General features: G+C 30.1%; 1 protein-coding gene across 2 annotated transcripts; it reads right to left on the reverse strand.

Annotated features, from left to right (window-relative positions):
* Positions 1 to 1,039: 1,039 nt before the first annotated feature.
* LOC136981051 (uncharacterized) lies at positions 1,040 to 27,409 on the reverse strand. 2 transcript variants are annotated; one of them, XM_067277325.1, is made up of 9 exons: positions 27,243 to 27,409; positions 19,646 to 19,794; positions 14,920 to 15,364; positions 14,415 to 14,836; positions 13,884 to 14,023; positions 10,135 to 10,278; positions 9,922 to 10,056; positions 9,581 to 9,850; positions 1,040 to 1,417 (listed from the first exon to the last, which is right to left on the reverse strand). In XM_067277325.1, the coding sequence occupies exons 1-9, from the start codon at positions 27,348 to 27,350 to the stop codon at positions 1,395 to 1,397; spliced, it is 1,836 nt and encodes a 611-aa protein (XP_067133426.1). In that variant the 5' UTR covers positions 27,351 to 27,409; the 3' UTR covers positions 1,040 to 1,394. The 2 variants fall into 2 exon arrangements, with proteins under 2 accessions (XP_067133426.1, XP_067133427.1); XM_067277326.1 differs by lacking the exons at positions 19,646 to 19,794; positions 27,243 to 27,409 and adding an exon at positions 18,813 to 18,967.

Here is a 27,409-nt window from a genome sequence, read left to right on the forward strand (position 1 = left end):
TTTTTATGGATATTATCCATAAAAGTTAATGTTTCAGAAATTCCAAAACCATCATTTTAAATAATAATAATAAATCTGTCCCTGAATTTAATGCAAAACATTATGTGTGGGCTCCAAGCACTGGCAGTTATGAAATGCCACGTGTAGTAACTAACGCCTGTGTAAATAAAAACTGAATGCTATTAATTAATATTACAGTAAACCCTCGATTTAACAGATCCAGATTCGACTGACAAAAATATTTTTCTGATAGGAAAAGTTTAAAACTTTTATTCGCCAATAGCCTACAGCATGTTAAAAGGTTATATTAAAGAATCAACGAGTATAAATTATTCAATGTACTAGACTGTTATGATGTTCTATGGTTTTATTCACACTTATACATTTTAATACATCTCACATATTTCATTTTCAACTCATTAATATATGATTTTAAAACATATTCGGTAATAACGGATTATCCGTTATCTCAATTAGTCCGTTAAAACGAGGGTTTAATTGTTTACATATATAATTGTATAAGAAATTCTACTTTAAATGTATACTGTATTTACAAATATAGCCAGTTGTATTTCGTTTCTTTTGGTTTATACTAATTTACCATTTTCTTTTTTTGCGGAAACCCCTGGGCACGTGCCCAGCATGCTCACCCATAAATCTACCCTGATTAAATTGTACAGTACTTTAAAAAATATCCATAATTATACGTCTCTCATTATTCTAAAATTAAGTTTGCGGTCAAAAACGTATTATTTCACTATTAACTCTCAGATTAGGCCAGGAATATGTTTAATTGTCAATCACACTTCTGTGGTATGAAACTGTATGCCTTCTGATACACAAACGAATAAGACTTTGCTGAGACTACTCTAGTTTCACTTTACACTGTTTTACTATTGTTTGATCATGTTCTAGATTTTCTTAACTTTATACAGTAGCCTATTTTTAATTTGTAGACTTTTGTAGTGAAGTTCTTCATTACAGCAATTATGAAGCCATTACAAATTGTGTATTATATTTAAAAATATAAAAAAGATCATTAAAAACAAAGAATTTATTTTTTATTATTTCAAACTTCTAGTCCAAATGGCGCGTATTTTTATATAAGTTTATTTATTTATATAAATAGTTTGCATGGGACGGGATGCAATAAAGAAAAGCGTCCGTTAAGATACTTTCACGTGACTAGAAACGATGCCAATTTTCGTAGATTGATGTTAGTAAAAACACACTTTTTGTAGTACTATCTACTTATAATATACGCACTTCTGTGTGATTCTCATTCTTCGTTAATTCTTTCAACGCGGTTTTTAATATATATATATATATAAAACGTACTCGAATTGGATGGAGATGATTTTCTTCCTCTATCCTTCAATTACTTCTGGTGAAAGTTAAAAATCGGTTCCTCCTTGATCTGAAAAAATACACAATTAAAAAATAATAAACTAAATTAATTGAAAAACTACTATTTTTTTTATAAATAAATACTGTATTTTATATACAATTGTTTTATCTTATTTTTAATTCGATTGAATTTGTTTTCAACTTTGTTAAAATTTTGAAAATATGGCTCAAAAGTGTTGATTCATCTCTTCTAAAAAACAATGTAAAAAATTCTAGACAAAAAATATTTATTTAAATAGAAGTTATTGTAATTAAAAGTTATTTTTTTCTAATTCGTGTCTGCAGAAAACACGCTGAACAACTAAATCTTAAGTTAAACTTCAAAATATAAAAAGATCTAAGAAGAAATGTAGCCTATTAATGAAAACAGTTATAAAATCTAAAAAAACTATTATTAAATACAAAAATACAGCAGGCTCTCGTTTTATCGCGCTTATCAGGAAGACAAAGAAAAAGAGCGATATATCCGAATCCGCGATATAACGTGGGGCTATGTATTTTGAAATCGTCTACACGTCCATTCAGAACCGTTAGAACGCAATTAACTTTAACGGAACATAATTTTTTTAATACGTTTATTCATCTTGTTTGGAAACTATCGTTGCAACATTTTCACAAACACTGCAATGTGTTAAATCCTTAATGACTTTTCAACCATGTGGAAAAATTTCGAAGAAAAGTCCCAAGTCACCGTCTGCCCCATTATTATTTTATCAATGGCGCGTTACCCTATGGGTAAAAGGGTAATTACCCGGGGCTCCCACCAAAAGGACCCCAAACCAAACTTTTATAAGAGAACATTTTCCTAAAAAATTCCCCCGAAGAAAAATGTCTGAAGTCAACAAATTTCGACTGTATCGTCTGTAATTCTGCGTGTGGAATGAGTTTTATAAAAATTGTAAGTGCTAATAACAAGTAAACGGAGCTGTACACGGAGCTACCTAATTTAAATTCTGTATTTATATTAGTTTTTAAATTTAAAAAATTTCTTAACTAAGATATGAAATTCTTATTTCAAGACAATCAAATGAACGATAATACTCTACTGAATAAATTTAGTAAATATACACAGAACACAGAAAATCCAATCTGACCGGAAATCCTGCTTCATGAAAGGTACCAGCGTTGGATTTTTCCATAAGAGTACCTCGAATGGAAAATCCAATGCTACTGTCTACATTGCCAGTTTCAATTTTGTCTTTCAGACAGGCCTATTCGACGATTGAATTAAATAGCATAAATAAGAGATATGAACGAAAAATTGACACTAACAATCCACGAAAAAAAAAACCACGCGAAATTTATATAATAAATGTAATTCAATTTTTTGTAGTTAACTTATTGCTATCCTTAGATGGAATTGGCTTGCCTACAAAACAACTTCAAGATATTGTTACGAAAATATTAAATCAAGTATTTTTTAAAATTTCTTTAACTCTGCTAGTAAATTAGAAAAAAAAATTAACATATAAAACAATTACTGAAATTGAAACTATTTTATATCACAAAGAGAGAGAGAGAGAAAAACACTTAAACTACAGTCAATCCTCAACTTGCAAACAATCGCACTTACAACGGCCGAAACTAATATTAAAATTATCTTCGAGCTCTAACAATTAGTTGCACTCGCTACAATGGCACAATGCTACAATTAAATGTTAAGTGTAATACTATAACCGACAATAAACAAGCTTCATGTTACAATAACTTAAGTTTATTCACGTGTAACTATACCTCAAGTTTAATCCCAATACTGCAGAAAGTTACTTTCTGCAGAGTTCTTGCTCCTACCGGGATTATAATAAAATTGAATATAGTAAATTGAAATATATATAAAATTGAGAATAGAATAAGATTAAATTGAATTACTAATTGCATACTTTAAAGTAGAAAAAAAATCCAGCAACGAATTGCTTAACTTTCCCGGTCACAACATTTAAAACTGCGTGTGGCGCCATCTGTTATGATAATTTATTAAAATACTTTTACATAATTATAATAATTATTACAAAATGGCAATAAGCTTAATTTTGAAAATAGGGATGAGTTTTATAAAAATTGTAAATGCTAATAACAAGTAAAACCTTTATTAAGTCCGAACACTATATGCAATATGACGCACGACACCCCTTTATCTCCCAACCCCGTCGACTTTTAACCACCAAAATTTATCATCATCAATCCCCTAATACACAGACTTCCCTGCAAAATTTCAGAAATTTTCGACAAAAAGTACAGGAGTTAATAAGCTTCAAAGTGAGAACAAAATCGTGTCACCCACTTACCCACACTAACAGCCATACATACAGGGGGAAAAAACTGAATTTATTTTTTTTGCATTTTTTGACGTTTCAAGGTGTCCTGAGTCCAAAAATGTGAAAAACTTGGGGGTCATTTTTTGACCGATCGCCACACTCCCCTTTGTTAGGGCCTATATATAACAGAGCCGGGAAAGTAAAAAATTGTGGCACATTTAGAATATACAGTCAAACCTGTTTTTATGCGGGGGATAGGGACCGCATAAAAGAAAACGCATAAAAAAATCGCGCGAAACTTCACGAGTGGCTATAAAAAATAGTTTTCGCAATACAATTTAAAAAATATTTTTTTTATGCGGTGAATAGGGACCGCATAAAAAAGTCTCACGTAGAAAATAACTCGAAACCGTACGAAATAACTAGGAATTGCTTTTTTAACTCCTTGGGCCTTTTTCTGCAACACCTAATGGGGAAAAAATCCTCTAAGAATTTTAATTTTTATATTAATTAATTATTTCCACTTAAATACGAATCTAACATTAAAAAGTTAAAAATAATCGTTAAATAATAATTTTATTTGATAAATATAGCTGCAGGAAGTGTTATTTCATTTAACAAGGCGTGAAATTTCACACCTGCAGTCTAAAGCTGGAGGAGAGCTAACTTACCGCATCTGTTCAAATATAACATAATATTTATGATTTTTATGCTATTAAAATGAGAGGGGACCGAAAAAAACGTATGAGAAAAAAATTTTACTGAATAAAAATTGAAAAAACCTGCTGATGTCATAGAAAACATCTAATAATGTTTTAAAAAATTTTACAGGAGTCAATTATGTTCCAATTTGATTGAAATTTTCATATACCGCACAAAAAAATCGCACCAAACAAATCGCACAAATAAAAAAAATCGCACAAAACAAGTCGCACAAATAAAAATCGCACATAAAAAGAGCGCATAAAAACAGGTTTGACTGTATTTACTTTTCAAAATATTTAAATAACTAACTTAAGGTGCATAGCAAATTGTTTCAGTTTGATATAATTATCATTTTGGAAACAAGCTTCTACAAGAAAAGTTTCGGTAGATTCTGCCCTTCTCTCATTGGTAGTCCCCTTATTGGATACGCGAAGAAAAATAGAAAAAGTCGCATTAAGATTGCTAGCTCGATTGCGATATGAAAGCGATGATCGCTTCCTTCAGAATGGTCCAGATTGAAGGATCGCTCTTAGAATAGATCTTACTTTTTCTCGGATAAAAACTTCATTTATGTACATATATATTGTGAGATAATGAGAAACCAAAAACAGAACTAAGATATTTCTTGAGCAGATGTAGAAGATTTCGTGCTTACAGAACAAGAGCCCTTCTTTACTCCCCGATATATGACACACAAAGCCCTTAACACAATTGGCACAACTTTCCTTTTGTTCCTTAGTTGTTTATATTCCTTATTCAGTATATATATTACACTGAATAAATACAGAGATTTAGCAACTGAGATAACACGGCTAAGGAATAAAAGCCTCAAAGTTGTGCCAATTGTGATACGGGCTTTGTGTGCCATATCCCCTGGACTGTTGGAATATCTAGAGGAACTTCACAGAACGGACTTTTCGACTTATCATTTACAAAAGAACTTCTTGAATAATACGAAATATCTGAAGGATGCCTTTGTCCTGGGATGGGGTTCATGTCTCCCCATCAGTCGCGCTATAGACTGTGGCAACCAGCTTTGGTTTTATTTTATTATATATATATAAAATTTAGTGTTAAAGTTGCATATTACATAAATATAATATAAGCCAACTGTTTGTACAGATGTATTGATTTTTTATCCTTTTTTCTTGCGTACACGAATTGTAAAGACGTACTATTTAATTTTATTGACTACTCCAAAACATTTTCTGAAAAACATGTATTTATAATATAACTTGGTCTGCAGATTGAATCGTTCAGTACGATAAACATCTGATTATCACGCAGGTTGGGTATGTCTAAGTGTTTTTGGATTAATAAATATAAATAATAAATTAAATTGCAAGACTAAAAAAAATCATGTAAAATTATCGGTGTTCAATCATTTTATTCTTACCACAACCACGAAAGAATTTATGAAGTTCAAAAACAATTACTTTTAAATTCATTTAAATTGGGAAATAAAATTTAATTAGCATAAACTTTTCTTTTATTAATATATGTAAAATCTTATGTTTTTTTTTTTCTTTTTAGTCTGAGGAGTTAATCTTTTTCTATATTAATTAATATTTAAATTAATTATTTAAATATGAACGATATAAAAATTATTTATTACGCAAATTTATATAAGATATTTTTAAATTAGAAAATTAAATTAAATTAAAAAGGCAATGGCAGCTTTAAAGATATTTAAATTATATTCAAACAACAACAAAATTCTTTTTTGTGTAGCATTTAGCTGGAAACATTTCCATTGAATATTATGTAAAATATTTTAAGTTTATTTAAATAATTAATTCTAAAAATTATTTTAAATTCTGATGATAATAAAATTGATAAATAATCATGTCATTAATAAAATAATTAAATTTAAAAGAACAAAAATATTCTGTTTCATTTTAAATATCACAAAACTGAAAAAATAAATATAAAATATTGCAATTCAACGAAAACTTTTTCCTTCCCCGAAGCAAAAGTTCTATTTCTCTTCTTATCTATAGAAAATAACAGTAATATATAAAGAAAAAAACAATTTTAAAATTGACTTTGTTTATAAATAAAAACACAAATATAGATTTTCTTTCATTATTATAGAAGTTAGATAAACTTCATCGTTAAAAAAAGCTATGAGAAAGACTAAACTAAAATTGAAAATCAAAAAATAAATTCATACATTGGTTATTTATATTTTATAAACCTGATAAATTTAAAAAAAAAAGATTATTTTTTAAATTTGTTAAGTTTTAAAATGTTTTATTTGCTTTTTTAAAAATCAGTTTTAATATTACTAAGTTTATAAAGCAAGCACCAGCAATTTATTTCCATTACGGAACTACACACAACAATACATTTGAATTACTGAGTGTATATTCATGAAATTTTTATGAATATAATAATAATCATAAGTTACTATTTTTTACGAGTTAAATAAGTATAAAGTATATTCCACAGTACATATAAAAAACACAGCAGAGAATCTACAAATGGGAGTGAAAACAGAAGCTTGTGAAACGACAAATATTTGCTTAAAGAGAATTAATTCGAGTTGCCACGATGACGACATTTTTCGTGGAAATAATATATATTTCTACGAAGTGAATTTAAAAACTTTTTCGACACATAATTTAAGATATACGTAAAAAAAAAATAATCTATAATTTCACAGAATAGATGCGTAAGACAACTGAATTATTGCAACAGAAGAGATAAAAATATCACCATGCATGCACGCAAACCAATCTCACTCTTCAGAGGAGAAAAGAATGATTGGCCTGTTCACAAATTACGAGTAGAACAATCATTATCAATTTTATGTACTGAACGATGTCGCAAGAAACAGCCTAGCTACATTTTTTTCTTTACTCTTTCCGCCGTATTGGAACTAGAAGATCTTTTTTTCCATGCCCCATCATGGTTCCGGCCAGGCCACTTTATTGGGGGCCGGATGGTGAGGCCCGATGCATTATACCAACCACGAAGAGTTGGGATCCGATTCTAAGTCCTCCATAGTAGTAGGCCTTAATCGTCTCGTCAGCCTAACTACATCAAAAAAATAATCTAGCACGTAAGCAGAAAGGTGCAAGTGTGAAAGATCCTGTGCAAAAATCATTTATAGGGCCTAAAAAAAAGTTTATTTTTTCATTAAAGTTTGTTTACGAAAGGCCTGGGCCCAATTCTTCCTGCACTTCAGATCAGTCACTAGTGCATGTTACTATAATTTTTCATTAGCTACGCGGAATTCTTTACATACTGTAGCTGATTTCTGTTTAAAATATTTAATCAATACAGAATGTTATATAAGTATCGGCGGCGGTATAGTCAAAGGACACTAATTTACTTATTAACTACTTCTACGTATTCAAATCCTCTGTTTGTTAAGGCACTTATTCTTTCTTCAAACGGATTCGTTAGTAACTCTGATTTGGTTAAAATTTTCATGTGTTTATCAACAGGCAAAATACGGGCAATTATAAATTCCTGATGATCATCATTAATTTCTAAAAGATTTGATTGTGACTACCAAGTACTGTATTTCGACTTGAAAAGAAACTTAGACTTCAAAACGATTAACCTGCCATCTGGAGTCGCTTAAACGAACTAGTATTTATAGTATCGAAATCAATCTTAGATTTTTTTACATTTATAGTCAGAATATAAATTCCATTTAAATCATTAAAAATAGCTTAAATCTAAAAATATTAAATTTAAAAAAATTGCAGACTATTTTCCTTCTTATTTTAAATAAAATAAAACATAAATAATACATTATTAAATAATAATTCGTGCAAATTATATAGGTCTACTACATACTTAATGATTCAGAATAAGTAACCTCTATCTCATTTTAATTAAATAAATAGTAAGATAAAAAAGAAAAATATTCCTTCTCTATTTTTTTTTTCTATATTATTATTGAGTTTAGAATATTTTGTTAAAAATTGCACAATTTACTAGGCTTGATTTAATTCGATTTTTTTTTATATGCGTGACTAAATGTATTAATAATACAGTCAATTTTATATACTGATCTTAGAATTTTCGCGAGATTACAAATTGGTGAAGTTTTATTTGTCTTGTGTCCTTATAAGGCACAAGATAATGGCACGGATAATGCATTAGCATTACTAGAACAGATATTAGAAAGTTCGAACCAGGGATTCCCAACGGGAATCCCTGGTTCGAACACCAACGTCGATATAGACCCCTGAGGATTAATGGAATTTTGAAAGGGATCGATGAACTCAAGAGGGATAATCGATGAAAAAAAAAAAAGATCAGATACTTTTATTTTTTCGAGATTTTCAGATAATTTTCAAATAATGGTAATAATGAATTTTCCACATGAATGTTGTTAAGTGATTTAATTAATAATTTACTTAATATATTACGGTAAACCTTGGAAAGTAACAAAAAACAATTTAAGAAGATCGATTGAAAGGAATGTTTTCTATATGGAGTTAATAGAAGAAAAAAGGTTAGGAACCCTTGGTTCAAACCTACATTCACTGTGGATATAGCTACTAGAGCCATGGATGAAGTTTACTCTTCGTCCAGAGTGCTAGTGGCATCATCATCACCATATCCACATATTTCCACTTAGTGGCTTACAAAGATGATATATATATATACATGTGTATTGTCTCCTTCAAAATCTTTTCCCTGTTCTTGTTTGATTTTTCTTTATTTATTTACAAAAGTAAGTGGGGTCTCGGGGCTGGAGACACCATCACTTTTTGGCTGGATCTACTATCGAGTGGATGACTTTCGTGAAAGCCTCTTTACCCAAATGCAATTTCCGTTGATGATGAATTTGTTCCGTAACAAAATGAAATTAAAAAATTTCACGTGTTTCTTTAAATAGAAGAATTTTACGTTTTAATATGTTGGAAGTATTGACTAAATTTATAAAGTAACAACTTTTCTGTGAAAAATATGGTATAAGAATGGATCTATTCTTATACTTTTTAGTAGACGTATAAGCTAATGTTCATTGATTATATAAGAAAAGGTCGTAGCGGGCCTATTTAAATACGATGACATTTGCTAGTTTAAAACGTCCAAATTTTTAAACTTCTAAACGTATATAAAAGTACTATAGTATGACCTTATTAATTACAGAATTTCAGCTTATATTTGTTGATGTTTGCATTGAGTTTTTTGAAAATAATCTACGGATAAATTGTAAAGTATATAGAATAATAATAATGTATTACCTGAAGCTTCGCCTGTCATAGCTTGCAACATTCGAAACGATTGCGAAGGAATTCGTCCTCCTTTATACATCTTTGGTTCTGCTTCGTAGGGTTGTTCACAGGCAGGTACATCGGGATGTGGATATACCCTAGTTGGGGAAGGACCACCAACATCGTGATGTGGATAAGCCCTAGTTTGGGGGGCAGCGGGATGACCACCGACTTGTAACTGTACACTTGTAGTTTTCTTAGGCTTCTGTTGAAAAACCGAAGGTGGAAGTGTCTGACCTCCTAGAAAATAAAAATGATCAGAGATCATTAAAGAAAATATAAAAATTCTTCGTGACAGAACTGTATCCGACCTTCATCATCACTCATTCCTGTCATTTCCTGAAGCATCTTGAAAGATCTTCCAGGTATATAACTGCCTTTATATCTTGGATCGACTGGCTGTTGTGGTTCGTCTTGATTCGGATAGTCGTACCCTTCGTTGCTATCTACAAATAGTATTTAATTAAGTATACATAAAACTTCAACAGAAAATCTCAATTTAATTTGAGAAATTATCTTCTTACCATAAGATGGAGTAGGTGATGTGGTAGACGCATCGGAACCCGTCATTTTTTGTAAAGTATGGAAGGCTCTCGAAGGAATCGCATCTTTTCTAAGACCCGAAAATCTCATTTCGTCTTCTTCCTTCTTCTTCGGTTTTACTTGATCTAAAGATTTAAGACTGTAGTTAGAAAATTTCCTCGTTTTGCAACAGAAAAATTTTAAAATGAGCTAACTCAGTTGTCCTATTTCATTAGTTATTAACCTTTATTTCCATCTTATTAGCCCCAGGAAATTACGTAAACTGTGTCGTGATGACTCGTATTGAGACTATTTTTAATTAATTAAATTAAATTTGAAGTGCACCCACGTGTTTTTTTTTATAACTGCTGATTAAAATTAACTGTAAAATCTAATGTTAAAGTCATCTGAAATAATCCACGTTAATGATTTTGATATTTATTAAGATAAAGAAGCGCAACATAATCTCTCAAAAACTTAACATTTACATAAATTATAATTACTTACATTAAAAATATAATTTTATTAATTGACATATCAAGTATTTAACCGTGTAATTGCATCTTGCCTGGAGCTTGAATTTCAAGAATATTTTAATATTAAACACGTTCGTGTGTAATATCTTTAGACAGAATGACAATGTAGAAATTATTCGACTGTTGTCAAGTCAAATCAGTGATAAAAGGAAGAACAACGAGCGAATAATTAGAAAATGTCATTTCACTTAACAGAAATGATATCGAATTTTATTTAGAATGACATATTCGGAACATTATATATTATATATAATGTTTGTTATATAAAAATAGATGCTAAATTTTAACATTTTTTTTCGTTTGATTTATACAAATAGTTGTATAAAATTAAATATATTATAATCTTTCTTGATATGTTATAGTTCATAAGCCAATTTGAAACGGTAAAAATCATGGATATTTTGTTAATATTCCATTTATAATGTACATATTTTTGTATTTAATAAAACAATTCGACATCGGCTCCTTATTTTACAATTGGAAATTTTAAGGAATGATGTGGAATTTACTGCACTGTATCAACAACCGTACATATTTTTTAATACGTAAAATCATATATTATGTGCACATGGTTTTAAAATAAAACATAGTTTATTAATTTTTACTGTATATAGAGTAAGTATATGCTAACTTACTCTACATTAAGTAGAAGATAAGGAGGAACTGTTTTATAATAGTAACATTTTTCTGTTTAAATTGCCAAATGAGGGGGGGGGGTAAACCTCCAAAAACACCCCGTGTGCGCGGCCTTGTATAGTTATATCAATTATCAAGATTATGTTAGGCCAGATGGATACGATACAAAAATTTTTCTTCGACTTGGCACATTATAAATCTCTTCTTTGTATAAATTTCTGAAACAATAGTTTTTGACACGTGTACAATATTAATTTGATTCGGTTTCCTTTCGGGTCAGCCAAATAAATTTTAATTTGAAAAAGTGATATATGAGAAAAGTACGACCCTATCAAAACAACTGTCGAAAGAATTGCAATGTTAATTCTGTTACATGGTGTATATTAATAGGAATTAAGTGAGATAATATTGAAATGTATGGTACAACATAGCAAGTGACCGTCGTTAAGAGGTTATTTTCAACGCATTTCAAATAGAAACGATTCCGAAAAAATGGCCGCCGTTTATAAGTGGTTATTAGAGGTTCGAATAAGTACAAAATATTTTTGAAATTCTGTCTGAAAATTAATTATTTTTGCCTTAATATAGAGAAAAATACGTAGGAACATTTAAACAGTACAACGTTAACGCAATATTAAAGAAATTAGGTAGTAAAATATAGGTTATTGTGAAGCATATAACTCAACGGGTGGGCTATATAACTGGCCTCAATTTTTGTCTGTTACTGTACTGTAAAGAGTTCTCCAAACATGGATGAAAGATGGAAACGATACTGCAATAAATTATTTAAAAAAATACGGTTTGAATTTGAACTCTGTTCTTACGAGGGCGGTGGTAGCAATCGTCTTTAAACGGTCGAATAACGGTATAAAGATCGGATAATAAAAACATTATTTTGATTTATCGTATCAGAAATAACTTGATAACTGTAAAAAAAACGTGTATTGTTTTGACAAGAACACAATTTATTATAAAAAATGATGTTTAACATTACGTTGCTGCAGGGGCGTTGCTGTCATCGAGTAACATCCTTCGAATTTAATTTCGAGTGGACACGCTGTAAGGAGGCGTTATCACTCTTAAGAGCTCTTCTAAGCAAAAAGGTGATAACAGATGTCTGAACACACATTTTGTATAAATTTTATTAAATTCATTCAAATAACTTTGTATTTTACAGCACACATCGACGGTTTTTTTAAAATTACAAAACTAATAATTGCAATAGGAAAATTATTTTAATAGAAATTATCAATTTTTTTTACAAATATTACTTTTGGAAAGAATGAAATTAGAATTAAATAAAATCAACGTTTTTCCTAAACACATTTCGTAAAAATTAGGCAAAAATATGATGTTAAATGGTGATTTCTGTCTGGTAAACAGTCTCTATTATTCGTTAAATTACACGAGAAAATATTTAAATAATTTTTATTTTATCTAAAGATTTATTTAAGTTATTATTTTAATAGAAGTAGGCCATTATATAACCTACACTCATTATGAAAACTTACAGTAAAACCTCCAATAACGGCAGTCATGTTTACAGGAACGTCGAATAAAAATGTATACAAAATAACCTCCAAACAACGGCCACTTTTTACGTTCTTATGAGTGTCCGTCGTTTAGAGGTTCGACTGTATATATATATATATATATATATATTTATTTATTTCTCTTCTTTAGGGAAAATTATATGTTAATTCTTTACACAATACAATTTATTCGAAGTTTTTTTAAAATATAAATAAATGACACAAAAACGAGAAAATTATTTGAAATTCTTCATTTTTATATTAACTTAATAAACCGTCTGTAAGTTTGTCCAACGAATATTTTAAAATCTGAATGATGGAGTGGGTAGACGGATAGAAAGAGCTACTTAGTTTCGCTGAAAAGGTTCACTGTTTTGTTAATTTACATTTAAAATCGTTACACGAATACCAAGTTACAAGGCATTCCAGTATTACGTTTAAGTATCGATTTTTGTAATTATTAAAAATGTTGGAAAGTATCAAAAATAGTGACGAAATCGCCATTTTGCTATTTTTATTCAATGTAAAAAAGAAAAAACAGTTCACTTTTCGCCTAAATTCTGATTAAGTCTGGATAATGTTGTTGTTGTTGTTAAATGTCAATAGTGTTAAAGTTCAAAAATAAACATTCAACAGCTTAATTAAAAAGGGTTTTTGTAATGGAAAGGAGTTGTTTTGTGTAATAAATTTCAATTAAAAGATTGCTAAATCAAGATTAAGAGTCGTAAACATTGGCAGCTTATACTTTAAAAAGAAAAAAAAAACCGCTGTATATTTTAAAAATTTGAATTATTTTCGAGTTAAACTGTTTCAATTTTTGGAATTTAATAAGACGTTTAAGACGTACGAATTTCGGAATTTTATCCGGGATAACGAAGCTAAACTTAGCATTGTTTACAATTTAAATACTACTGGCGATGACGTAAAAGTTAAAGATTTCATAATAATTCGTTTTAAACAATTTCTTCGGCTTAAAATATCGCTTAAATGACGTTATCGCGTTTTAAGGAAAGGAAAAAAAAAAAATAAAAAATAAAGGAATTTTACCTTGAACAGGGTTCTCTTCATCAGCTGTTATCATCTGTAATATCCGGAAAGACCTGGACTGCCCAAATTCTCTGGATGGATCCTGATCGACGTGATTTCGATAATCTGCAGCCGGTGTATTGTTACCAGACAAGTGAACACTATAAAAGGAAAAATTAGTGTGACCTAATAGTCCATTTCTTGGAGTTATAATCACGTGATCCGAATAACCTTGAACAATGAAACGTGATCGTATATATATACTTTTTTTCAAAGATGTTTGATCACCAATAAATTTTATAAGACAAGCAACGTAAATTAAAATCAGCATTAAAAATTTAATAATAGCATAAACTGTCACAGATTATAAATCATTCTGGGTAGTCCGTGTCATTGCTCTTACAGCGTAAAGGATAAGAATAATTTCTCATATGAGCTGTAAATCTTGAAGATTTTTATGATAAATTTAATACAAGATTTATTTTGGTAGTGTTATTTATTTTTAATGGCGTTACGAAACGTATTTTCAATGTATATGTTACACGCACTTACCCTTCTAACTGTCTAGTTGCTTGATCCGTCTGTGTGTCGTAGGCATTCAGGGCATTTTGTTGAGAATAGAGATTTATTGGCGAATTATAAGCTGGTAGAACGTAGGCCTGATGTCGTTTGGAACTACCGTTATTATTCTGAGATTGCTGAGATAATACAGGTGGATGATGGTTGACAGCTGGAGGAGTAGAAGGCCGATCATCTTCTTGTAAATTCGCGGCTATTCTCTTCTGCATTCTTGGCGATCTGATTTGAGATAAGTCTAATCCTCCGGGGGTATAAGTAAAAGGCTTCTTATCTTTCTTTAATGTGTTCTGTAGTTGTGGTGGTAAGTAACAAAATGGCGCATTATTACCCTCTTGTGGAGTGCTAGCTGCATGCTGGGAAGGGTGGTAACCACTTGGCTGTTCTTTGGCCAATGCCTAAGAAAGAAAAAAAAGGCACTTAACAATTTGTTTATATTTAAGTAATTTGTTATTTAATATGTCTAGCCAGTACGACTTACTTTTTGCTTCTCTTTCCATGTGGGCATATCACCACTTGGTGGGGGTGGAGGTGGTGGGGGAGGAGGAGGCGCCATGGTTGAGGGTGGGGGTGGAGGAGGCGCCATAGTTGAGGGTGGAAGTGGAGGGGGTGGCGGCGGTGGGGGCGTCTGTGGAGAAATGGCATCGTTTATTGAATTTTGACGATTATAAACCGGCGAAAGTTGGGAATTTCCTGTCACTGGCGATTGTATCGGCGAACTCCAGTTTGGCTGGTCTTCGATATAAATTGGGTGAATAACAGTCTTAGCTGGTGTCGTCACCGGTTTGAAGGGTGAAACCGGTGAGGTTGGCGAAACTGGAGAGTTCCGAACATTCGATGTGAAAAATGGATTCGATTCTTGCCTCGATGGAGTTGCTGATAGCGACGGTGTCCATATAGCAGGACTGGCATTCCCGGGAGGTTTTCTAAAATAAAACAATACGAAAACCATTCTGTAGCAAAGACTAATATACTGGTTACATTACATGGTTTCATAGTACATTTAAGGACCAATAAAAAGAACATTTAGACAACTCTATTGTTTTGAATTTAATACAGTTGAATTTATCAGTAAATGGTATCACACAAACTACTGTTTTGTTCAAAGTAACTTCTCCTGCGAAATGTTTTGATTGCCGATTAATAAAATTAAAGCTCTTACATTATTTATAACTGTTTATTCAGACAGGTGAATCCAAATTTTAAAAAACACACCAAAAAGTATTAAGAGAAACACGTGTTATAAATCATTTTCCATCACCAAAACAGAAAAAAAAACTCTTCAAATAATAATTTTTAATTTTAAGCCGGTAAACATGATGTATAATTACAAGTTTAAATATTTAATGACACGTACAGTACATAACACTACATCGGAAATTCGATTAGAAGTTAATATTGAAAGTCGTTTTAATATTTACATTACGAGATTTTATTAATAACAAACGGATGATGATAAACAAACAGTTGAAAAGCGATAAATACTTGAGCATTTCTGTCTGTATACCTAGCGATAAAACGAACTCAAGTTATGTTATCGATTCCAAATCCAGGGACATCCAACAGCTGTCCCGACATTCATCCAATGAACTCCACTGATAAAAAGTCTTCACGTATTTCGAATTACTTGATACGAAAAGAATCCCCCTTATATAAAATCGTCGTAATTTAATCGCGAGAAACGGCATTTCATCGAAATTAAATGATTCTTTTCGTATATTTACCAAATAAAACATTTAAGAGAGTCGAAAGGCGCGTATTTTTATAGTTTTAACGAAGAAATTCCGCGTAAATATTTTGCTGGGGATTGCAGACGTGAGAAATAATCCAATTTTAGTCTAAGATCTTTGTCTCTAAGCACACCGTCATTCGGAGAAGAGCGATAATCTATTAGTTCATTGATGCTAAAATTGGACAAAACAGACGAATGAATCACCTACCGAATGTTCAACAAAGAAAAAAAAATATTTTTAAATGTCTGATGACGTCATTAAATTTTTAAATAGATTTTTCATCTAGTATTATAAACGTGCAAAAAAAACTTAAAGTATAACTTTCCTCCCTGAATATAAATAGCACGAGATACTTAACGCGTTATTACATTGTTACGGGTGGCTTATTGTATACATATTTTCGGTTATTCCAATTAAAAAATATAACTAAACTTCTTAATAAGAAAATTATAAACGTTATTAAATTTTAAAACAGATTAATCTGTATTAAAAACAGAAACAACGTATCCAAACAAACAAATTTGGGGTTTTTGTGATTGGTTTAAAGTTAAAACAAACCGATAATTTCAAATTTTAATTTTAAAAAGACAAATGTGTGTAATTTTTCGTCAATATTATTGTTAAATGTATATATATATATATATATATATATATATTTAAATCAATAATAAGTAATAAATATTTGCTGAATTTATCATCTTTTATTCTCATTTATGTTGAGGAATGTAAAAAAAAAGATTTAAACGGTATTTTATTTGCCAAATTTAGTACTTTTAAACCAATTATATAATAAAACAAGAATATTTTTAAAAAGGTTGACTGTTTAGAAAGTGTCTTAACATTTAAAACCCAACGGAATTTAAGATATTGCTTTTTTACATTAGATTACGGATTCGAATTCCGCTTGTATATTTCTTGAAGATAACCTTCGATGTGACACGGGGTCGGATTTGCGTATAAGATAAGAAAACTTTAGCTTAGGGCCTCGCATTTTTACGTATAAATTTGGTGGAGAAGGGCCTGTTGTGGGACCATAACAGGCCCAAGCCAGCCCTGATGTGGCATTACGCGTAATTGCAAATAATAATAATTTAACGAAAAAAAAATTAATCATAATTAATTGTTTTAGGCTACGTATTATTTATTTAGTATAATAAATAAAATTTTAACTGTATTTTGATACTATTTTACTCTTTACGCGTGATTTTTATATTAAAAATTCAAAACAATTCTGATAAAATAAACAAATGAGTGAAGTACTTTTTCCATTTGTGAAGTATTAAATATTTTTTAATATTTAGTTAAATTTAACCTTAAGAAAAAAAACTATTTTAAAATATTTATAAAGCTTCCAAGATGAGCTTCCAAGATGAGCTTCCAACTGAAAACAGCCTTATGAAATCTCCTATTTTTAAATAATATGCTTACTATTCTAAAAGATAGCTACACAAGCATAATTTTTAATTAAATAAATAAATATATATATATATATTTGAAAATTTATCGAATAAAATTAAACCTTAATAACGTCCTTTCGGACTACGTATAATATCACAGGTAAGTACGTTAACGGTGGTGTTTTATCGTAAAAAAAATGCGCTGTATATTATGAAATTTCGCTATAAAGGTAAGCATATTTATAGAGTGATAGCAGTAGATCTGAAAAGAAGTTTATCCTTTAACAGAATTATGTAGGACGAAAACTAAAATAGCTTACTGTTCTGATGGCTAATAATGTTACACTTTGAACAAAAATTTAAAGTTGGCCTACTTTCTTAATAGTTCGGTGTGTGTATATATATATTTTGTGGGGTTAATATTATAAAATTTTGGTTATTTTATAGGAAACATTAAAATGATATTTAATTCTTGCCCAATTTTTCTCCTCTAGAAGATTTTTTCTTCCATCCAAATTAGGCATTTTCAACGACGAAAAACGATTTAATTTGCTAAACAATTTAAGAGAAGATAATAAACAGTTTTTCTCATAAACAGGGTCGACTAAAATAGAATTGGAATCATCTTTATTTTAGAATCTTCAGGCAGCATCTTGCAGTCAAAATTTCGATTTTTGCCAAAGAAAAAGATCATTAAATATATATATTATATTTATAGAATGAAAAATAAATTAAATATTTCAAATTTTTACTTTGACTAAACAGACTTAAAAAAAAAAGAAAAATAATTCTAGAAAGTGACTTTTTTAAAAAGGCGTGAAGCCATTTTAACAATGTTAAATATTCATGTGGGTTGATGACGTTTAAACTTTACACTAGTCGACGTCATCGAAGTCGAAAAGGAAAGTTGTGTCGTCAGCACCGGAGTTATTTATAAAGTAGATAGTCTTCCTTTGTCAAATTTTATGTTAATTAAACTGTTAATGGCGTTTAATTTGAGGAATTCGCTTCAATTAAAAACCAAACTAATCACAATTTACGTTATCTGATAACAGATGGCGGCACGTTTAATAATCCGATACCTATGACATTTTTTCGTTTACATCTTACATTTAAGAAATAATTTTTTTTTTTTTTTTTTAATTATTCCGAAACTTTTAAAAATAATTATAAAGATTTCTAACACAATATTACTCGGTTAAAAATGTTTTAAAACGAATTTTTACCATTGACTATAGACTTACCGGACTTCGAAGTGTCGTTCCATGGAGATGGAGCAGTGAAAGTTTTCTGTCCTTTCACAGTTTGACTAAAAAGGGTTATTTTGGGAAATGCCGACTTCTCAATATCTTAGAGGGTTGGTCCGATGTGGTCGGTGGGAGTCAATATTTACGCATGCGCTTACCAAATAGGTTGCTCCCGAGCGCAACTGGAGGCATTTTTGTCCTCTTTGGCTCCATCTCCTCACAGTCATCCCAAAATATCCCTTCTCTATATTTACTTCTTTCCGGTTCTACGTTCTCAATATGTTCTTCGTACGGCCGCCATTTTGTTTTCTAAAATATCCATATTGCCCGTATTGAAATTATACAGTTTTTATATCTGTATTTACGAAATTTTCTTTAATTCCGTAAACCGCCGGTGCTATTCTGAACGTAAACACATTCTACTAGAAGAGGGTGACCAACTTTTATATTTGGGTTATGACTTTTTTGAAGTTCTAACTTTTAAAAGTTCTTTGGCTTTGATACAAGACGTTATGCAATTCGTTCTAATTATGTAAATTATTAATTTTTATTTTATACATTTTTTAAATTATTTTACATCTTAAACAAAATGGAGGAGGGGGAGGAAAATGATCGTGTCCTTCAACCTGTCCGCCCGAAACGTGAATAATCTAGGCGTGTATCTACTTTCTTATCAAGTTGAATCCAAACAATAAAATTAAATAAATATAAACGTTATTTTATTTTTAATCGAAATTTTAATGCGTTTTTTTATTTATTTAATTATTTATACATATTCAATAGAATGAAGGTCGTTAATCTTTTTAAATAAAGAACAGTAATGAACTTACTTTTTCACAACCAGATCTAAAGAGTTTCCTTGAGATAAAATAAGTTTTTCTGCTTCTTCTGGACTCATGTCAACAGCTTTTTTGCCAGCTATTTGTAACACTATGTCACCTGCTTCTAAATAATGGCTAGCGATTGTACCTGGAGTAATCTGTAAAATATACACAAATATATTTTACACTTTTTCTCGTTTTATATATATTTTTCTTTAATATTTTCCTTCCTATACGTATCCTTTCTTTCATTATTTACAAGATATGCGGGGAAGAGTACATATGTGCAGACTGTTGTCTTGTATAATTTATTTCTATACTGTTACAGCGTATATATTTATAGTTTTAGAACTATAAATATATTTTTTACATTAAATTTTATTCCAAATCATTAAGAAAACCCGTTGTTAAAAAGTTTAATGATTGTAAATTATGTTTATTTATAACACCGACGTTCAATAAAAAAATAAATAAAGGAATTACTTTAATGCAAACAAATTCACTAAAAAAATGTATTATTTGTTTCTTATATTATTACCTTATCGACTACTTATTATAGATTTGAATTAAAATATAATCCTACGTAATTGTATTAAATAAAAATTCAACTTTTGACAAAAAATAGGTGCTAAAGTACACATAAAACTGAAGTTAGTACAATTTAACAGATTAATATAATACCTTAGAACGAAAAAAATAATAAAAATATTCTTGGTCCAACTTGTAAATAGAAATGAATTTACATCCAGAGCAATGAACTCGTAATCTCTTCCATTTGTTTTTAAAATAAATACAATTTAGATCATAGCATAACAGTTTTTAAACAGTGAACGTAGTCTGTAAGTAAAAATTACGATGAATAAATGTATGACCAAATATTATAATGAATTAAACTTCATAAACATCCAATAATATCCAAGAAACTCATTTCTTGCGCTTTAAATTTGATTCTAAACTCGCCGGAAGAATTACTTAACGGAATCGTCGAGGTTTTTGTTAAGCCATAACTGACAATTTCTACGCGTCACATTAGGTCGGCACGCAATTACACAAAACACAGCTAATTAGCACCTCTATACAAAAATAGAAACGGACCAGTAGTTTGTGCAGCAAAAATAAATAAAAGAAAGCCATTTTCTTCAAGAACAGAATGGAAGCAAGTGACAGCTGAACAGTGAAAAGACCAGTGATATACATTATCTTTTCCAAGTATAAATTATTATCGGCTACAAAAGGCAGAACAAAAATAAAGATGAAATAACGAGCTATGTCGTACAATAAATGAAATCGGTTCAGACATATGTCAGAACCGACCATTTGTCCTGTCATTCGATTTTAAGTTATTGACATTGTTATCAACACATCTGTTACAAATTCTATATAAATGCCTCTCAGCATTAAATCGGAAATCGTCGGAAATGACATCGCTGACAGTAACCTGATCGTAAATATATCCCGTTGACAAGAATTTCATGAAACAAGTGAGGAAACAATACAAAAATCCTACAATGTTATTCGGAAACACAACCAATGAAACAACTAAAATAAAAGCCTTATTATACAACTCACGCTGAAATAATTCGACTGTTTGATTTTAAGAATCACATTAAAACTAATTGAAAAAAACTACCAAAATTTAAAATAAAATTTAAATTTAAAAATTTAATTATCTTTTCATTTTTACGTGATAACACAAGATTCATTCTATATATATGTAGAATAAATATTAAATGTTTAATAATTCCAATATTAAAATGCTAGAGTATTTTAGAACGTTTTACTTCTTCCGCTAGAATTTTAAGTTTAAAAGAAACTTTCTTCAATAACACTCATTTATGTAACACAAACCTCTGAAGAACGGCTACTGACCGGAATTTTAAAATGGCTGTTGTTCGGGGTGGTCGTTATTTACAAGTTGTTTTGTACGCATTTCAAAAAGAAACGTTCCTTAAAAAAATGGCCGCAGTTTACTGGAGAATCGACTATATTAAAAGATTTTTCCAATAGAAATGTCTCTTTTGTTTTCCCCTGTTAAAATTTTCCTCTGCTTTAGAAGAGGATTTAAAATTACTATTATACAATAGGCCTAATAAATTATAGTCAGACTTCAAAATAATACCTTGACGCTGATACTTAATGCCACCGAGGTAGCCAGGAATTAAGTTTGTTAGGAACTACAAACAAATTAGCTGTAGTCATTATGTTCTTATATTATCAACACACACGTAACTGAAAAAAAATTGAACATGATAGGCCTACACATATCAAAGTAAACCCAATTTTAATTTTTTTATCAATTAACTTTATTTATTTGGAGCCTATAATCCCCATTGAAGACTCCCTTGTCTATGCCAAAGTGTAATTAAACTGTATATGCAAATATCAAAGTTTTCTTATGTACTGTATAAGATTTTATGAAAATTCTAACAAACAGATTTATTCTTCTCTAAAAAGTTTACAATTATAACCTTAAAGCCTGATTATTGACAATTGAATCTTAAAGCCTGATTATTGGCAATTGAACCTTAAAGCCTGATTGTTGACAATTGAACCTTAAAGCCTGATTATTGACAATTGAACCTTAAAGCCTGATTGTTGACAATTGAACCTTAAAGCATGATTGTTGGCAATTGAACCTTAAAGCCTGATTATTGACAATTGAACCTTAAAGCCTGATTGTTGACAATTGAACCTTAAAGCATGATTGTTGGCAATTGAACCTTAAAGCCTGATTATTGACAATTGAATCTTAAAGCCTGATTATTGACAATTGAACCTTAAAGCCTGATTATTGAAACCTTAAAGCCTGATTGTTGACAATTAAACCTTAAAGCCTGATTATTGACAATTAAACCTTAAAGCTTGATTATTGACAATTGAACCTTAAAGCCTGATTGTTGACAATTGAACCTTAAAGCCTGATTGTTGACAATTAAACCTTAAAGCCTGATTGTTGACAATTAAACCTTAAAGCCTGATTGTTGACAATTGAACCTTAAAGCCTGATTATTGACAATTGAACCTTAAAGCCTGATTGTTGACAATTAAACCTTAAAGCTTGATTGTTGACAATTAAACCTTAAAGCCTGATTGTTGACAATTGAACCTTAAAGCCTGATTATTGACAATTGAACCTTAAAGCCTGATTGTTGACAATTGAACCTTAAAGCTTGATTTTATGAGCATTCGACGCTGAATACAATGTATTAAATTTTTAAAGTTCTATACAAACGTACCGCCATCTGTTATCTAATTCGGAAAGTTAATTAAATAAAAAACATTTTTATTTTTCAGAGAAGCTCTTAACGTTCTCGTTCCGTCACATTTATAGAAACAATAGTAACAGTTTAATAAAATCTCTGTCAATTTACGTTTAAAACGGAATGAGGAGCGTTATCTATCTTTATCGAGACAAATTAAAGACGAGAGACAACTCATTCAATTGTTCTCACTCGCCTCGTCTACACGTCTGTTGATAAAGCAAATTCCTTGTATACCGCATAATGCTTACGCGGCTGATCTACTTTTTTTAAACAATGTAAAACATTTAGAATATTGTAATAATAATAATAATTTAATAAGCAAAAATATTTTCGATTTAACCAACAGATGGCGCCACAAATTTTCCCAGGTAAAACCATTTTTTTAAAAATGTAAATTAACCTCCTCTTTGAATTAGAATAAGAATAAAAATTGTATGATCTACTTTGAAATAATTAAACAGATTTTGCAATGGGATTTTCCTCAGATCCGTGTTTATAAATACTTATGCAAAAACTCTGTAGAAAGTTATGCAAGAAAAGGTTCCATGAGAAAATCTTCATTCATGGAATAAAGTGTATATATATCTATATATGTCTTAATTAAAGTAAACTAATAACGCTTATATTTTAAAATTTAAGAAATAATTAAGCAATAAGATATCTTATGGGACGATCGCCTCTAGACTCATCCCTGTACATGATATAAAACATATTTTTAGGCAATACAAAATTAAATGATTATAAAAACTAAAAATAGTTGAGAATTCGGAAAGAAAACATTATATAACGATTAATTACTTATTATGACATCGTCACAATACCGGGCTGCAATTTGTAATCATATTTTAATTTAAGAAATCACGTGATTCCCGATTCGGACCGGAAGTTCGTATACAGTTAACCGGGCCTCCAGCCCTTAAGCTTTCCATATCTGTTCTCGATTTTCGTCTATCTAACTTCATGCAAAACTCAGATAAAATGTAAAGTGAAATATTTTTTGGTATTGTTAACGTTTCTACCACTATAATTGGTTGGGTGGATTTTGGTACAAGCACCTTGGTAGGTTAAAGAATACCAAGACAGGTTAATTATGTAAACAAGTTATAAAGGCAAGTCTTGAGGACGACTTTTAATTCGGGTAACGAAAAACAACATAAAAACTTTTATCGCTTTAATAATTGCCTAAATTACATGAACTTAAACAACGTACTGATGTAATAGTAATGAAAAATATTAATATAGAAACATTGTTTTAAAGAAATAATGAAGCTCCTATTAGCAATAAAAAGAAATCTTAGAAGGGGGCGAGCGCCTCCCTATCGCGTTACCTCTAGACCCACCCCTGACCACGCTTTTGACAAGTTATGAATTGTGTTATTATACACATAGATGGATGAGGAAAACTGCTACTATAATTTAAAAACATGCGATGCATCCGATTTTAAATTATAAAAAAAAAACAATAATATAAAACAGCTGATTGGAGCATAGGTTTAACAATTACTACAAAATTACGTGCAAGAAAATCCTCTCCTCTGCCATCTAGCGATAAATTTCTACACTCATTTAGTATTTTCCGAAGGTAATTTTTGCAGAATTTGAGATAAAGTGATAAGAAGTTTAGAAAAAAAAGCCAGACACAAAAATGTAGACCAACACGATTCCCAATGAACTTGCACACAGAGTCATATATTTGAAACACTGCCAAAAATGTCAGTAACATCCAGTTACACAAAAACCTCATAAATCACGAGAGTTTGTTATATAGTGAACGAAGACCCTAAGTTCTATTTTTCAGCGTGAATATGAATCTTCTCTTGATTTAAACAGAGAGACAAATCACGTAGCAGCTCACAAACCATCTGTCGAAGAATGTCACACAATCTGCAAGGGTCATCGCGAGGTTGAGAATATATATATTGATGAAATTGTAGAGTCTAAACCGATAATGTGTAAATTAGAGTGTATCGTCGTCTTCCCCATTCAAGGACTTGTGTAACAATAAACACAACAATGCTCAAGGTTGTTACTTTTAAGATAGTCAACACAGATCTGGCTTTATTCCATAATGCAGTTCTTTTTCATAGTAGTTTCGGATTTTAATGGTACTAAACAGGTATTTTAGAGTACTTTAAAGGCTCTTTAATTACGTAAACATCCCCATTCTTTGCCAAAAAGGAATTTCCGTTACAGCATAGACTGATATTAGTTGGGAATTTGTTTTGACACTGTAGACAATTAAAAAGGTAGTAATATGTATTTTAAAGGAAACTCCCTAACCCCTATGGTAATTTAGGTGACCTAGTTCTCATAGTGGAAACATTAGCAGAAAGGATTGACAAGTAAGGTTTCAGGTCATCGGTAGGTACAATTGTTTTATCTTTTCTTTGTCAGAAAAAGTGAAAATTCTCTAACCCCTCTGCGGGTTACTGGCATTCTTATCAGCTGTAAGACATAAGAAAACCTTTAAGAATATCTTGTCCTATTTAAAAATAGAAAATAATTTAACTAAAAATGTGAATCGTTACTAAAGACACAACATGAGGCCATTTTTTCTCCGAATCCAAATTTGGAACCAATGTCAAGGAAAGGACGAATGGACGATCGGCATAGTGTCAAGAAGATAATTAGTAATGTAACCTAATAATGATGTAATTTTAATATTTTATTTATTCTCGGAGACTAAACACATTTCTGAAAATTGTATCGTCTGGAATAAATGTACATTTTAATTACTAAAATGTAGATTTAGTCGAGGGAACGGAACCAGCAGCAGAACTGGAAGACATTCCAATGACAAGATTGAAATTAAAGGGCTTTACTTATGATTTAAAACTAACATAATCGGGTGTAAAAAGTTGTAAAGACATCAGGTCTTTGGCGTTTTGTGACACAACAGTGTAAACAATGATGTCATTCGTTTTATAAATAGTTCTATAAATATTTGCCAAATTTTTTCAGTGTAGATCAGTCAAGGCCATTGGCTGTTTCTCTGCCTATCAATACTTTGCTTTTATTTGACAACCCGCCAGTTTTAAAGCTAGGCCTACTGTATGTCATTATACAAAATTTTAATTATCTCATTCTAAAAACGTCACTTCTCATACTTTTCGCTGCCTTATTTAAGAGTGAAGACCCTTAAAACTCTTCAATATTGTGTTAAGACCATAGAAATTTTGATGGTTTAACCTCTTAAATGACAAGAGAATTCAGTTAATTACGCAGAGAAGAGCAAGTTGACGTTCTATTTTTAACCCATTATTTCGTTTAAGTTGACGGTAAGTAAATTATTATAAAACATTTTTAAACAATATTTGTTATAGTAATAATATTAATAATATAATTATCATTACGCACCTTATTTACTAAAACACTTCATAAAATTTTAATTCTTTAATAAATCAGGTTGTGTTATAAAATAGTATTTTTCTCTGTTTTTCTCTACTAAACAAGAAAAATCCCTAACGCTGTTTAGGGATTTTTCTTGTTATTCTTTAAATTATTTTTTAAAATTACAGTAGACACGCGATTTTTTTTCAAATATATGTGGAAGTGGATAAGGAACTGGGAGGACTCTGGATATTAAAGAAAATCATTTAAAGAGAAGCCACGTCTGGAAAAAAACCGATAAAAAAGCTTTCAGTAACTTATATACCGAGAACGAAACGATAAAAGTGAAAAAATAAAAATAAAAAAGAGATATCTGTAGACATGCAACAGGAAGACGTTCGAGTAGATAACATGACTAAGCGTCGAACATCGACATTCTTAAAGTAGGGTCATAATTTAAAATGTGTTCACATTGTAAAAATTCTAAGAAATTGGCAAAACAATAAAATTTACGATAACTTAAAGAAAGGGGGAATTAAATATAAAAGAGTTCCGTACAGAATCGTATTTTTAGTTATTTTTAACGAGAAAGAAGAAGTGTTCTAAAGGAGTCTCTTTTCGTTGTTTGTTTTATGCAATCGATCTTCTAAAAACTCCATAGAAAACTTAAATAGGAGTCGAATTATAATTACTATTTTTAGCTGAATATATTAAAAAAATTATCCATTGAATTTGTAATACCTTTCAGATTTTTAAGCAAACACTTGTGAAGTTAAATAACTTCTGTTTAAACTTATGTAAATTTGATCGGGATTATTACATCGTTTTATTAAAACGCAAATGTATAAAGTTTGTATACGTAAAAACTTATCCTTAATTTAAGAAAAAATTATCCAAATTAAAATGATAACGTTACCCCCCTTTGAAGTACTAAAAGTATGGAAAATTAGTATAAATTTATTGTTAGAAAACTGCGTTTTTGCGTGTTATTATATAGTAGTAATAATGCTTACCCTTCCAATGGTTAAAGGAAATCCAACTTGAATTCCGACTTCCAATCTGAAGCCCCAAGGAATGGATTTATCACTCCTTTGAAGCAAAATATTTATTAATTTCTCCATTTTAAATGTTGGGACATGGCACACGACTGTCACTAATTTTGTTTAGTTACAACTGAAGG

Source organism: Centruroides vittatus, unplaced genomic scaffold (assembly GCF_030686945.1).
Source record: "Centruroides vittatus isolate TY-2023 unplaced genomic scaffold, ASM3068694v2 contig_742, whole genome shotgun sequence".
Taxonomy (NCBI): domain Eukaryota; kingdom Metazoa; phylum Arthropoda; class Arachnida; order Scorpiones; family Buthidae; genus Centruroides; species Centruroides vittatus.